The sequence below is a fragment of the Tachyglossus aculeatus genome, chromosome X2 (assembly GCF_015852505.1).
Source record: "Tachyglossus aculeatus isolate mTacAcu1 chromosome X2, mTacAcu1.pri, whole genome shotgun sequence".
Classification (NCBI taxonomy): Eukaryota; Metazoa; Chordata; class Mammalia; order Monotremata; family Tachyglossidae; genus Tachyglossus; species Tachyglossus aculeatus.
Genome location: NC_052100.1, coordinates 12,355,924 through 12,368,105, shown reverse-complemented (window position 1 = coordinate 12,368,105; position 12,182 = coordinate 12,355,924). Strand labels below are relative to the sequence as shown.

The 12,182-nt window shown below is 58.6% G+C and overlaps 2 protein-coding genes across 5 annotated transcripts; both read left to right on the top strand.

Moving 5' to 3' along the window:
- Nucleotides 1-220: 220 nt before the first annotated feature.
- Nucleotides 221-6,502, top strand: HMG20B (high mobility group 20B). 4 transcript variants are annotated; one of them, XM_038771557.1, is made up of 11 exons: nucleotides 229-285; nucleotides 962-1,061; nucleotides 1,377-1,464; nucleotides 1,960-2,071; nucleotides 2,327-2,548; nucleotides 4,553-4,673; nucleotides 4,772-4,818; nucleotides 4,996-5,068; nucleotides 5,309-5,524; nucleotides 5,769-5,901; nucleotides 6,030-6,502. In XM_038771557.1, the coding sequence occupies exons 3-11, from the start codon at nucleotides 1,427-1,429 to the stop codon at nucleotides 6,040-6,042; spliced, it is 975 nt and encodes a 324-aa protein (XP_038627485.1). In that variant the 5' UTR covers nucleotides 229-285; nucleotides 962-1,061; nucleotides 1,377-1,426; the 3' UTR covers nucleotides 6,043-6,502. The 4 variants fall into 4 exon arrangements, with proteins under 4 accessions (XP_038627487.1, XP_038627484.1, XP_038627485.1 ...); XM_038771559.1 differs by lacking the exon at nucleotides 962-1,061 and having other exon boundaries at nucleotides 221-285; nucleotides 2,345-2,548; XM_038771556.1 differs by lacking the exon at nucleotides 962-1,061 and having other exon boundaries at nucleotides 221-285.
- A 1,750-nt stretch (nucleotides 6,503-8,252) lies between these two features.
- Nucleotides 8,253-11,518, top strand: GIPC3 (GIPC PDZ domain containing family member 3). The gene is made up of 6 exons (XM_038770714.1): nucleotides 8,253-8,501; nucleotides 9,165-9,350; nucleotides 9,749-9,929; nucleotides 10,601-10,713; nucleotides 10,899-10,980; nucleotides 11,234-11,518. The coding sequence occupies exons 1-6, from the start codon at nucleotides 8,253-8,255 to the stop codon at nucleotides 11,383-11,385; spliced, it is 963 nt and encodes a 320-aa protein (XP_038626642.1). The 3' UTR covers nucleotides 11,386-11,518.
- The last annotated feature ends 664 nt before the right edge of the window (nucleotides 11,519-12,182 follow it).

Sequence of the window (12,182 nt, the reverse complement as noted above, 5' to 3'; positions counted from 1 at the left end):
GCCTAAAAAGGCCCGAAACTCGCTTCTGATTGGGCCGGCCCGAGCTCACACAAGCCGAAGCTGACGCGGCGTGGGCCGCGCGCCGGCCTCCGCCAATCAGCGGGCTCCTCGTGTCGAAAAAACTGCAACATAAACCCTCCCCCCGGGGGCTCCAGCCAATCACGGAGGCGTGCGGGCCCGCGATTACCATAGCGTGGGCCGGCGGGGGACGGGGAGAAGGGCTCCGGACGGGGGCGGGGCCGCTTGAGAGACGCGGCCGGAGAACCGGGAAAGTTTCTTCGGAAGGTAAAAAAAACACCTTCAAACTCGGGGAGCCGCCGGGATCGAGGCTGGACGGGGGGGAAGGGAGGAGGAGGAGTGCGGGAGCGGGGAAGAGCAGGAGGGCCACTGTTCCGGGCTGGAAAGTCCAACAAAGAGATCAGCTGCGATTCGCCCTCCCCCATGGCTACGGTGTTGCTTTTTCTCGTGCTTCTGGCGCGTCCTCCAACGGCTTCCCCCTTCTGCTCCCTCTCCCTCCTCTCAAGTAATATTTATTACTCTATTTATTTATTTATTTATTTATTTTGCTTGTACATTTCTATCCTACTTATTTTATTTTGTTGGTATGTTTGGTTCTGTTCTCTGTCTCCCCCTTTTAGACTGTGAGCCCACTGTTGGGTAGGGACTGTCTCTATGTGATGCCAATTTGTACTTCCCAAGCGCTTAGTACAGTGCTCTGCACATAGTAAGCGCTCGATAAATACGATTGATGATTGATTGATTGATCCCCCCTTCCCTTAGTTTTCGCCCCCCCCGCCCCGGGAGCCGGGCGTCCTTTTTTCTACCTACCTCAACTGTGAGCCCCGAGAGGGACGGAGAACTGTGTGTCGGCTTATCTTGTACCTTCCCCGCCGCTTGCTCCAGGGCTTAGCCCAAAGTCAGCGCTTGACAAATGCTATTGTTGTTGTTGTTGTTATTGCAGCCTTTTCCCCCACCCCGCGCAACAGAGGGAGAGACGGGCCCCGGGCTGGAAAGGGAGGATGCGAATTCAGAACCCGTTGAGTCTTGGAGTGGGCTCGAGGGTGAGGGCACACAACAGCGAGGCGATGACCAGCACAAGATTTCCAGCTTCTGAGCTATCAAAGACCCATCCAGCCACTGACTCACCCCCGCCGCCCCGCCCTTCCCCGCCAGGAATAAACAGGGATTCCTCTCCCATTCTAGAGGGAGAAGTTGAGGCCCCGATGTGGCCCTCTTTCCAGGGGCCCGAGCTGGGGGAGGGTGACTGGGCAGTTGTAGGGAGCTGGAGGGTTCCTGCCCCCAGGCTCCGGAGAGTGGGATGGAGCTCAGCAAATGAGGTCCCCCCCCACCCCCACCCCCGGAAACATGTCTTTCAGGTTTGAGGAGTCAGCTGCTAGGTCCCGTCTGACCGGAGAGAAACCAGGCCATGTCCCACGGGCCCAAGCATCTGGCCTCAGGCGTCCTGTGAGTAGTGTGATGGCCCCTAAACTGTTTCCCTTTCTCTTGCCCAGGCCTTGACACTTCACCAGGGTCGAAAACTCAACCCCCCCCTACTTTTTCAGGACCCTTCTTCCCCAACTTGTTCTGCAGGTGGTCATTTCTCTGGGGCCACCGTGTCCACTGCATCCCAGACTCTCTCCCTCTCTGGCCCTGAGACCCCAGAGTGCTAGGATATGAGCCGACCACCCTGCTCTTTTAGAGCCCCAGGTCTGCTTGGCCAGGGAGTGGAAAAGAGAAACGGGCAGGGCAATATATTATCTTCCAGCACTCCCGCCGACCAAACGCAACAGGAACCCAGCTCAGTTCCCATCCCTCCAACCCGGGGGTGCTGATAGGAGCTGGGACTGGAACTAGGCTGCCAGTGGGCTCCCGGCCACTCCCTCACCCTCCCACCCTCCTGGCACAGGGGCAGGGCTGGCTGGACAGCCCTTCCCTGGTGACAAGCAGCTCTGGTTCCAGGCATGCAGGTGGAAAGGCCCAGGGGCATCATGGAAACTTTGTGGTGGCCATCAAGCAGGAGAGGAGTGAAGCCCCGCGAGCCACCAACGAGAAGGGGGCTCATGAGGAGGAGGTAAGCTCAGAGCTGTGGGGAGGAAGGATGAGGGGGTAGGGAGGCCCTGGAAAGCGAGGGAATCTGCCGGCGTGCTTTTCCAGAAGTGGTGGAGCAGGGGCTCCCCTTCTGTTGCCACTTTGCGCCTAGAAAGTAGCCCGACTGGCCGTGGTGGCAGGTGGGCCAGGCCAGCCTAGCTACAGACCCAGCTCAGTACTCTTCCCGGTGCCTTGATTCCTGTGCCTTATTTCCGGCCCCTTTCCTTTGCCCCCACTGACCCCCCCTGCCCTACAGCCGGTGAAGAAAAGGGGCTGGCCCAAGGGCAAGAAGAGGAAGAAGATTCTTCCAAATGGCCCCAAGGCCCCCGTGACGGGCTACGTGCGCTTCTTGAACGAGCGGCGGGAACAGATCCGCATGCTGCACCCTGACCTGCCGTTCCCTGAGATCACCAAGATGCTAGGAGCTGAGTGGAGCAAACTGCAACCCACTGACAAGCAGGTGAGGTCGTGGGGGGGGCGGATCAGGAGGCCAGAGCTTCCTCTTCATTGCCCACTAAGTGAGGCGCTCTCTGGATCCTCTAGACTGTAAGCTCCTTGTGGGCAGGGAATGTGTCTACCAACTCTGTTATATTGTACTCTCAGATGCTCAATAAATATGATTACTTGATCCTGGAGTGGGTACAGTCCCTGGGGTGGGGGTGGGGGTCTCCAGAATCTCCAAGGGAAGCATAAGGTCAGTCAGTGTTTATTGAGCGCCTGCTGTGGACAGATCACTGGACTAAATGCTTGGGGGAGACGAGGGGCAGACAGAAGAGCCAAATTTGGCTTCCCCAGCTGCTCCTTGACCCCGTTGGCTTCCCAGAGGACAGCAAAATAGTGAGTCTGATTTTATTTATCCACTAGGTCAGCCTTAATGGAGTCCTGATCCCTGGTAAGGGGGAGGCAGGCGGCGGGGGTGGTTCGAAGAGCAGGGGGATGTTCCGTCTTTTCTTGCCCCTGCGGCCACATTTGGGGTTGGTGAGGGTGGGCAACCCAGTCCCTCCCCACCTTTTGGTGCATACCCTCTCTCCCCTCCCCTGCCTGACAGCCAGATGCAGCCTGGTGAACCCGTGCTCAATCGAGGTGGATGACCTGAGCTTCAAAGAAGGAGAGAGGAAGGGAGGGGAGGGGGTAGGATGGTGCAAAAGTGGCATTGGGAAGCAAGAAGCAGGCCAACTCCTTCCCCTTTCCCAGTGAATCCGTGTGAGTATATAAAGATGAGGCCCCCTTGAGAGAGAGCAGCAGGGGAGGCAGTGTCATCTGGGGAGAGCCAGGTCCAATGATGGTGAGTCAGAGCAGTGCCTGGATCAGGAACAGATCGACCCAAATATGCAATCAGTGGCTAAATCCTACTGGTTTTATTTTCACAACATCTCCAGAATCCTCTCCTTCCTCTCCATCCAAACTGCTACCATGCTGGTCTTAGCATTTGTCATATCCTGCCTCGAGTACAGCGCTGACTCTGCTGCCTGTTTTAAAAAAAACTGTTCAGGACATGGTTTCCCGCCCTCAAAAACCTCCAGTGGTGGCCCATCCATCCCCACCTCAAACAGAAATTCCTCACTATTGGCTTTAAGGCACACATAAGCTCTCCCTTTCCTACGTAGCCTCACTCTTCTCCCGTGACAACCTAGCCCACACACTGCGTTCCTCTCACCTATCTACTCTGCCTCAATCTTGCCTCTCATTTGCCATCAACTCCTTGCTCGTGCCCTCCCTCCTGCTTGGAACTCCCTCGCCATCTTCAAAGCCCTACTAAAATCAGATCTCCTCCAGGAAGCCTTCCCTGTCTAACTTCTGCCTCCCCATTCATTTATTCATTGTCGTATTTATTGAGCGCTTACTGTGTGCAGAGCACTGTACTAAGCGCTTGGGAGAATACAACAGAGTTGGTAGGTGCGTTCCCTGCCCACTATAAGGAGCTTATAGCTTTCCTTCTCCTTTTCCCATTCCCTATTTGCCTTCCCTTCTGTTCGCCCATACGCTTTGGGTCTGCACCCTTAAGCAGTTTTATACTCCCCACGGCACTTACGTACATGTCCGTCACTTTGTTGCTCTCCCTGCCTGTCGTTTATTTTAATGTCTGTCTCTCTTTCTAGACTTTAAGCTCCTCACTCATTCATTGTCGTATTTATTGAGCGCTTACTGTGTGCAGAGCACTGTACTAAGCGCTTGGGAAGTACAAGTCGGCAACATATAGAGACGGTCCCTACCCAACAACGGGCTCACAGTCTAGAAGGTCAGGGATCACGTATCTCAACTCTGTTGTGGCGTACACTCCCCCTACAATGTAGTATAGTGTTCGGTACAGTGCTCTGCACAAAGTGAAGCACTCATTGATCGACGGATTAGTTGATGGGTCCCTGCCCAGATCGCATCTCCCTAGGGGATGCCCATAGCACCCTTTCTGGGGGGAACGGAGAGGGCCAAGACTTAGGGCCCGATCCCATCCCTTGCCCGACAGCGGTACCTGGATGAGGCGGAGCGGGAGAAGCAGCAATACATGAAGGAGCTGCGGGAGTACCAGCAATCGGAGGCCTACAAGATGTGCGCCGAAAAGATCCAGGAGAAGAAGATCAAGAAAGGTGGGTGGCCGGGCAAGGGAGGGAAAGAAAGAGGTCATCCCCTTCTCCAGCCTGCCCCCCTCCCCTCAACATTTCCCCCCTATTTTGTGCTCCTGCAGAGGACTCTGGCATCGGGGTCGTCAACACCCTCCTGAATGGACACAAGGTGAGGTGGGAGGTGTGGAGTCGGGAGAAGGCAAGTGAGCTTAAGGAGGAAGAAGGGGTTGGAGGGAGAGGATTGGGAAAGGCGTTGCAGGGGGTGGGAGGATTTCGGTTCCCATAGGAGCAAGGAGTGAGGGACCCCAGCCCTGCCCGCCCCCGCCAAGCCCCTCCTCTCCCCCAGGGCGGGGACTGTGATGGCTTCTCCACCTTTGACGTGCCCATCTTCACTGAGGAGTTCCTGGACCAGAACAAAGGTGCAGGGTGGTGGGGAATGGGGACAGCCCAGAGGCTCAAGGTGGGAGTCCGGAGAGCGGAGGTGGGGGCCCCCCTGGGCCCGGCCTAAAGAGGCAACTCCAGAGCCTGCTCCGCTGAGGCTGCCAGGCCCCTCGGGCCACCCAGGAGGGTGGAAGGGTTGGGGCGGGGAGAGGGTCCCCAATCATCCCCGTCCCTTTGTGTCCCCCCACCCCCGAACACCCCACATCTCCTCCACTCAGCCCGGGAAGCGGAGCTGCGCCGCCTGCGGAAGATGAATACAGACTTTGAGGAGCAGAACGCCATCCTGCAGCGGCACACGGAGAGCATGAGCAGTGCCAAGGAGAAGCTGGAGCAGGAGCTGGCCCTGGAGGAGCGCCAGACTCTGGCCCTGCAGCAGCAGCTGCAGGCTGTGCGCCAGGCCCTCACAGCCAGCTTTGCCTCCCTGCCCATCCCAGGTGAGGCGGAGGGGGGGGGGGAGCACTGGGGGGCAGGCGCAGCTGCAGTGCCATGCTGAGAGGGAGTTTCCTCTGTCTCTCCCCCTCCCCCCAAGCGCACCCACTTCTGAGCACACTCCCTTACCCCCCCACACACACACTTCAGAGCTCTTCCCCTCCGTGAGGCCATTTTAGCCAAGGCCCCGGACAGGTGCCTGCCTCCCCATCCCTCACAGCTGCTTTGGGCTTCCCATGTGTTCCCCAGGCACTGGTGAGACCCCAACCCTGGGGACCCTGGACTTCTACATGGCCAAACTGCACGGGGCTATTGAGAGAAACCCCATGCAGCACGAGAAGCTTATCGTCCGCATCAAAGAGATCCTGTCCCGGATTGCCAGGTGGGGGGTTCCGCTCGAGGTGTCCGCGGGGGCCTGGGGACTCCCTACTGCAGGGGCCTGGTCGTTGCCACTCACCCCATCTCACTGCCTTTTTTTTTTTCTCTCTCTCTCTCTCTTCTACCCTCCAGCGAGCATTTGTGAGCGGAGTTGCAGCTACGGCAGCGGGGTCCCACAGTTGCGGATCTTGGCCTGTCTTATGGCTTTCCCGGAAGAATTCCTTCCTGAGCCCAGAGTCCTCCCTGGGTGGGCCTGCTCTTCTCCCCGAGCCCCCCAAAGCCCCCCGAAGCCGGGAGCTTCAATTTCCCGCGTCGTGTGCGCCCCCTAGTGGTCGTAGGTGGTAGCTCTGGGGGCATATCTTTAAAGCGGGCAACCGACCTCTCTTCCCTCCCCTTCCTCATCAATCAGTGACACTTACCGAGCCCTTACTTTGTGCAGCGTACTGGACTAACCGTTCGGGAAAGTACAATAAAACGGAGTTGGTAGACGTAATCACTGCCCACCAGGACTTCACAGTGTCGAGAAGCCGCTTGGCTTAGTGGAAAGAGCCCGGGCTTGAGAGTCAAAGGCCGTGCGTTCTAATTCCGCCTCTGCCACTTATCAGCTGCGTGACTTTGGGCAAGTCACTTAACTTCTCCCGGCCTCAGTTACCTCATCTGGAAAATGAGGATTAGGATTGTGAGCCCCACGTGGGACAACCTGATTACCTTGTATCTCCCCCAGTGTTTAGAACAGTGCTTGGCTCATAGTAAGTGCTTAACAAATACCAACATTATTATTATTATCTGTGGGTTTCAACCACTTGCCCAGAACCTGGACTGAACGCTAGGCCTAAATCTAGGTAATTTCTCGCTTCCCCTATGTGTGCGCCGCCGCCTCCCAACCCCTTGAAGGAGGAGAGTAGAGGCAGCCACTGCTCAAAGCCCATTCTGGGGTATCTTTTGCCCCCCTAGTGCCCAGGGCCCCGTTGCCCTCTGATTGGCTGGGGCCAGCCTGGATCTCTTAGCTGCCTGCCCTCCCCAACCAGAAGGGCTGGAGTCCCATTCCCAACCCCACCATTTCAATGTTCTTTAAAAAAAAATCCTGAATTAATCGTGACACTGAAGTGATTACTGCTTCACACTAGCTCAGTTGTCTGCTAACTCTGTTGTACTCTCCCAAGTGCTTAGTAAGTGCTGAGCATATAGTAAGGGCTCAATAAATACCATTGATGATTCTCCTTGCACACATACATGTAGTATGTATGCAAACACATTACCCTCTCACACATCTCCCAGACCTGCATCACAATCACATTTAAGCTCCCCTCACACACACACTCCCAGATGCTGGGATCACCTTCCTCCCACTAGGCCCCTCCATCTCTTGGGCTTCCTGGAAGCTTCCCTCTCCCGCTGTAGCCACGTGCCTATCCAGTCCCTCCACCTGAACCCTACCTCTGGGGCCTGCGGTAGGGGCAGGAACTGGACTCTCTTCTCAGGGGGAATCAGGCCTCTCCCTGGAGGGGACAGCTGTGATTGTAGCCATTGACTTTAAATGAAATAAACGAAACCTGAAAGTCATGTGAGTGGGGACTGGCCTATCGGGTGCCTTCTTGGGGGTGAGAAAGCCGGGAGGGCAATAAGGCGAGAAGGGTGGGGCTTGAGGGAGGAAAACAGGGTCCCTGCTTCAGGACTTGGAGGGCGCTCCCTTGGGCTCCTCGGCAAGAACCAACACTGCTCCTGCCCATTCTAGAGTCGGTTTTCTGCGCTGCTGCTGCTGTCCTCCCCCTGCCCCCGGCAACGGGAAGCAGAGGAACAGCCCCCTTCCTCTCTCCCTGGAGTCCCTGGGCCTCCCCGCCCAGATATAGGTCACTCTTTGGCTCTGGTTCCAGGTCAGACCCCCCCAGAGGGCTGGCCTGGAGCCTGAGCGGTCCCGCAAAGTGGAGTGGGCCAGGGTGCGGTCACCTCCCTGACTTCTTCCATGGGGAATGAGTGGGCGGCGCCAGCTCAAGTCCATCTCCAAGCAGCTTCAGCCCCTTGGGTGGCAGGCCTCAGGTGGGAGGGCAGCATCTGGCACTTCCCCATCTCCAGGGGAGCCCCGCCCTACCCACCTGGGCCCCCAGTTCCCACCCCACTCTGGCCATAGCTTCGTACAGAGGCTACTCAGGTTACCTGGCAGAAGCAGATTGGGTTCCCAGCGCCGGTTCCAGCCCCAGACCTCGAAGCTCAGTTTACGGGGCCAGGAGCTCATCTGTCAGCTGGGGACGGAGAGGGGGGTTGGGGGGGGGGGGGCGTCGGCGGCGAGGCAGGAAGTCCTGAGGATCCGGCGGCCTGCTGAGATCCGGGCCCAGGCTGAGGGAGCAGCAGCAGCCCATGGAGAGTAGGGGGGACCAGGAGCCTCGGGGGGCTGAGCCTGAGGCCCCCCACCAACCCCCTTCCTCAGCCAGCACTGCTGCTCCCAGCCCCTCAGCCCTGCCTCCTTCAACCCCCCGGGTCCGGCCCCGCCTGGTCTTCCACACCCAGCTGGCCCACGGCAGCCCCACGGGGAAGATCGAAGGCTTCACTAACGTCAAGGAACTGTATGCCAAGATTGCTGAGGTCTTCAGCATCTCGCCCACGGAAGTGAGTGAGCCCCAGGACCTTGGGGTGGGGGGGGGGGGGCGGTGGGAGGCGGGGGCTCTCTCTCCTGGCCCTGACCGGAGTGGGCCTAGGGGAATCCTGGAACAGGGTCGGGAGATGGGGAGGGGATGACCGGATTCGACGAGGGATTTGCCGGGGCTGCGCAGAGCTGGGAGGGCTGTCGGGACAGCCTGGAAGGGGCCGCCACCCCCAGGGGGACACAAACCAGGAGTCTTTGGTGACCGACCGCCAGCCAACGCTATTCGATCCCAAACCGATGTGCAGTTAGATCTGCCTGGTCTGCTGGTTGAACTCCGATTCTGAAACCCTTCCCTACCATCCCTTGGGGCAGGCTCCCCTCTCCCTACTCGGGCTGGCCAGCTGCAGCCTCTTCCCACTCCTCCCGACACCTGGCGGCTCCAGGTCGCCCACTCTCCTTCCATCCTCCCAATCTGTTCCAAGGGCCCCGGTCTCCTCAGCCTTTGGCTCAGACCTGGGAGTGGGGCAGTTCACGGATCCCCGGGGCCCCAGCCAAGAGCCAGCTGAATACCAGAGGGATGGGGAGGAGGATGGTGTGTGTTGGGGCGGTGAGGGGGTCAGGGGAGTGGGGCCAAGGAGCCCCTCTTCTCCAAGGCTAATCAGTGGCTCCCCTGGGTGGGGGGGCAGATCTTGTTTTGCACTCTTAACAGCCACAAAGTAGACATGCAAAAATTGCTGGGGGGCCAGATCGGTCTGGAAGACTTCATTTTTGCCCACGTCCGGGGAGAGACCAAGGAGGTGGAAGTGACCAAGACAGAGGATGCGTTGGGCCTCACTATCACAGACAATGGGGCCGGCTACGCCTTCATCAAGGTGCGGCTGAGCCTGGCCCTCTCCCCACCCCCGACCTGCCCCCACCTCAGGACTGTTCTACGTGGCCCCAGGGCTAACCACTCCAGAGTCCTTTTCTCCTTTTATTCTATTCTCTCTCCTATTTTTCCTCACCCACCCTAACTCTCTCCCCTCCCAGAGGGAGGGAGAGCTCTATCTCTCCACTTCCGGGTGCTCCTGGGCACTTTTCTAGAGTTGCTGAGCACCATGGTTTGTATCCCTGCTCTGAAGAGCTTGGGAATCCCTTGGATGGGAGCTGGGGGAAGCCAAGGCAATCCAGCCTCCTGAAGTGCTTCCCTGGGGCAGGGATTCCAGGGGGAGCCCCTTGGAGGGGGAAGGGGGGGGGTCCCCTTACCGAGCCCGCTGCCTGCTGCCCACAGAGGATCAAGGAGGGGAGTATCATCAACCGGATTGCAGCAGTATGCGTGGGCGACAGCATCGAGGCCATCAACGACCAGACCATCGTCGGCTACCGCCACTACGAAGTGGCCAAGATGTTGCGTGAGCTGCCCAAGGCCCAGCCCTTTACCCTGCGGCTCGTGCAGCCCAAACGGGCCTTTGGTCAGCTTCTGCCCCATGGGTGGGCAAGGGGGTCGGGGGGCGGGGGGGAGGTGGAAAGGAGGTAGCTTCCTGGAGGGATATCTGGGGAGCAGAGCCGTCCCAAAGGATGGGCTCCGGAGTCATTTGGGGAGCCAAACCCATTCCAGGGTGCTTTGGTCGGCCAGGGAAGGAGGGTTCCAGAGCAGTTCTGGAACACTCAAAGAAGAATCCAGAGCACAGAGGCGGGGTGGTCCCAGAGCACTGGCCTAGAGAAAGATTGGGTGGGGTGAGTCCCATCTGGTGGAGTTGGGAATAATTCCACAGTCGTTCTAGAATTGCTGGAAGGAGGAGGGGGTGTTTGAGATGCAGTAGAGGGAGTGAGGCAGCTTTAGAGTGGTCGTATAGAAGATGGCACTGTCCAGGTGGGAGGGAATTCTAGAGTCACCTGGTAGGGGCAGGAGGAGAGGTGGTTCCCAAGCAGGTCTGGATTCTAGAATGGCCCTGTCGGAGACAGGGAAAGAAGTTTTTGAGTTTTTGAAAGGGAGAGGCTCGGGGTTTCCGGATCCACTCAACCAGGGAGCATGCAGCTCCAGCAAGCCGGCAGATATGGATGCCCGATCTCATCTCGGCGGCCCTCCTCTGCCCGGGGGTGCTGGCAGCCTCTGGTCACAAAGGCTGCTTTGTGTCCTCAGATATGATCAGCCAGAGGACCAAGAGCAGCAAGTGTCCCGGGGAGGGGAAAGTGGTGAGCGGGCGGGAGACCCTGCGTCTGCGGACCCGGGGGTCAGCCACGGTGGAGGAAGTGGTGAGTGTGGGGGCGGGGATCCCCGAGAGCTTGGGATAGGGAGGGCCTCTGAATCCAAACCACCTTCTCCTCCCTCCCACTGCCAGGAATCCCCTCATCTCTGCAAGGCCGTTCCTGCTCTCCATCTCTGATCCTCCTCACCCTCCACCCACACCCCCTTTCCTCTCATCTCCCCACTTATGTAGCCCAGTGAGTTTGAAGAAGCAGCAACCAAGACGGTGGATGATCTTCTAGAGAGCTACATGGGCATCAGGGATGTGGAGCTGGGTGAGAGCTGGGGGGCTTTAGAGGAGGTCAAGGGGTGGAGCAGAGTGGGAGGGTATTCTGGATGGCTATTCCCCTCCCCACCCCGGCCCCTCATGTTCTGTCCTGTGAGACGATGATACAACCACAGAAAGGCAAGGGTGTCTTAGGGGATTGAGCTACTGCGATCCGGAAGGGGGCATTTTGGGGTATCTCCAGTCCCTTCTTTTTTTTCTCTCTCTCTCTCTCATTCACCCTGCCTCCCACCTCACTGCAGCCTCAACCTTGGTGGAAACTTCCAAAGAGAAGCGGAGCCCTCAGGAGTTTGCCCGTGGATTGGACTCGGTGCTGGGCGAGTTTGCTTTCCCCGATGAGTTTGTGGTAGAGGTGTGGGCGGCCATCTGCAAAGCCAAGGAAGCCTGCAACTAGCAGGCAGGGTCCTCTTCCCCCCTCCCAGATGCTCCAGGGACATGCCCTGTGAACCTGTGAGGTGGGGGATTGGCTCTCTGGGAGGGGGGCTGCTCCCCCTGCGCCTCCACCCCCCCCACCACCCCCGGACAGTCAAGAGCCTCTGTCTCTGTGTCCTGTGGGGTCTGGGGCTGGAGAGGGGAGCTCTTGGGGCATCGGGGGCTCTGGCCTGGCCATCTCCCTGTAGCTGTTTCTGTGCAGTAGCTGACCTGGCTCACCCAGGGACTCCCACGAGGATCTTGTTGCTAGAGAGACTTGTCGGCTCCTCTCCCCCTCCCCGGTCCCCCTGGGTCCTCAGAAGACAACCTGAGTGAGGATGGAGAGACCCCAAGGACCAAGAGGAGAAATCGGAACCTGCCCTGGAGGGAAGAGGGCGGGGATGGTCGGAACCGCCGGAAGGAATGGAAACTCTCTCCGGGGCTGGGCGCTGTGGGTGCATGGGGCAAGCCCTTCCCCTTCCCTCTCCCCAGGGTCCCATCTCTGTACTGAGCAAGCGGGCCCGGAGATTAAAGCAGCTGTGGCGGCCCCCAGGGCCTGTGTCAGTGCTTAAGTGGGAGGGATTGGAGTGGGAGGGTTGAGGGGGGAGGATGGGAATGGGGGTTAACAGCAGAGTCAGCTCCTCTAAGCCAGGGCCCCAGAACTCCCATTTTCTCCCTACTGGGGACTTTCAGTCCGACCACTTCCCCTGTTGCCCCTATTCTTGGGTCGTGGTGGGGAAATGCCTGGTGGGCTCAAATTGCCCCGTCTTAGTCCACAGA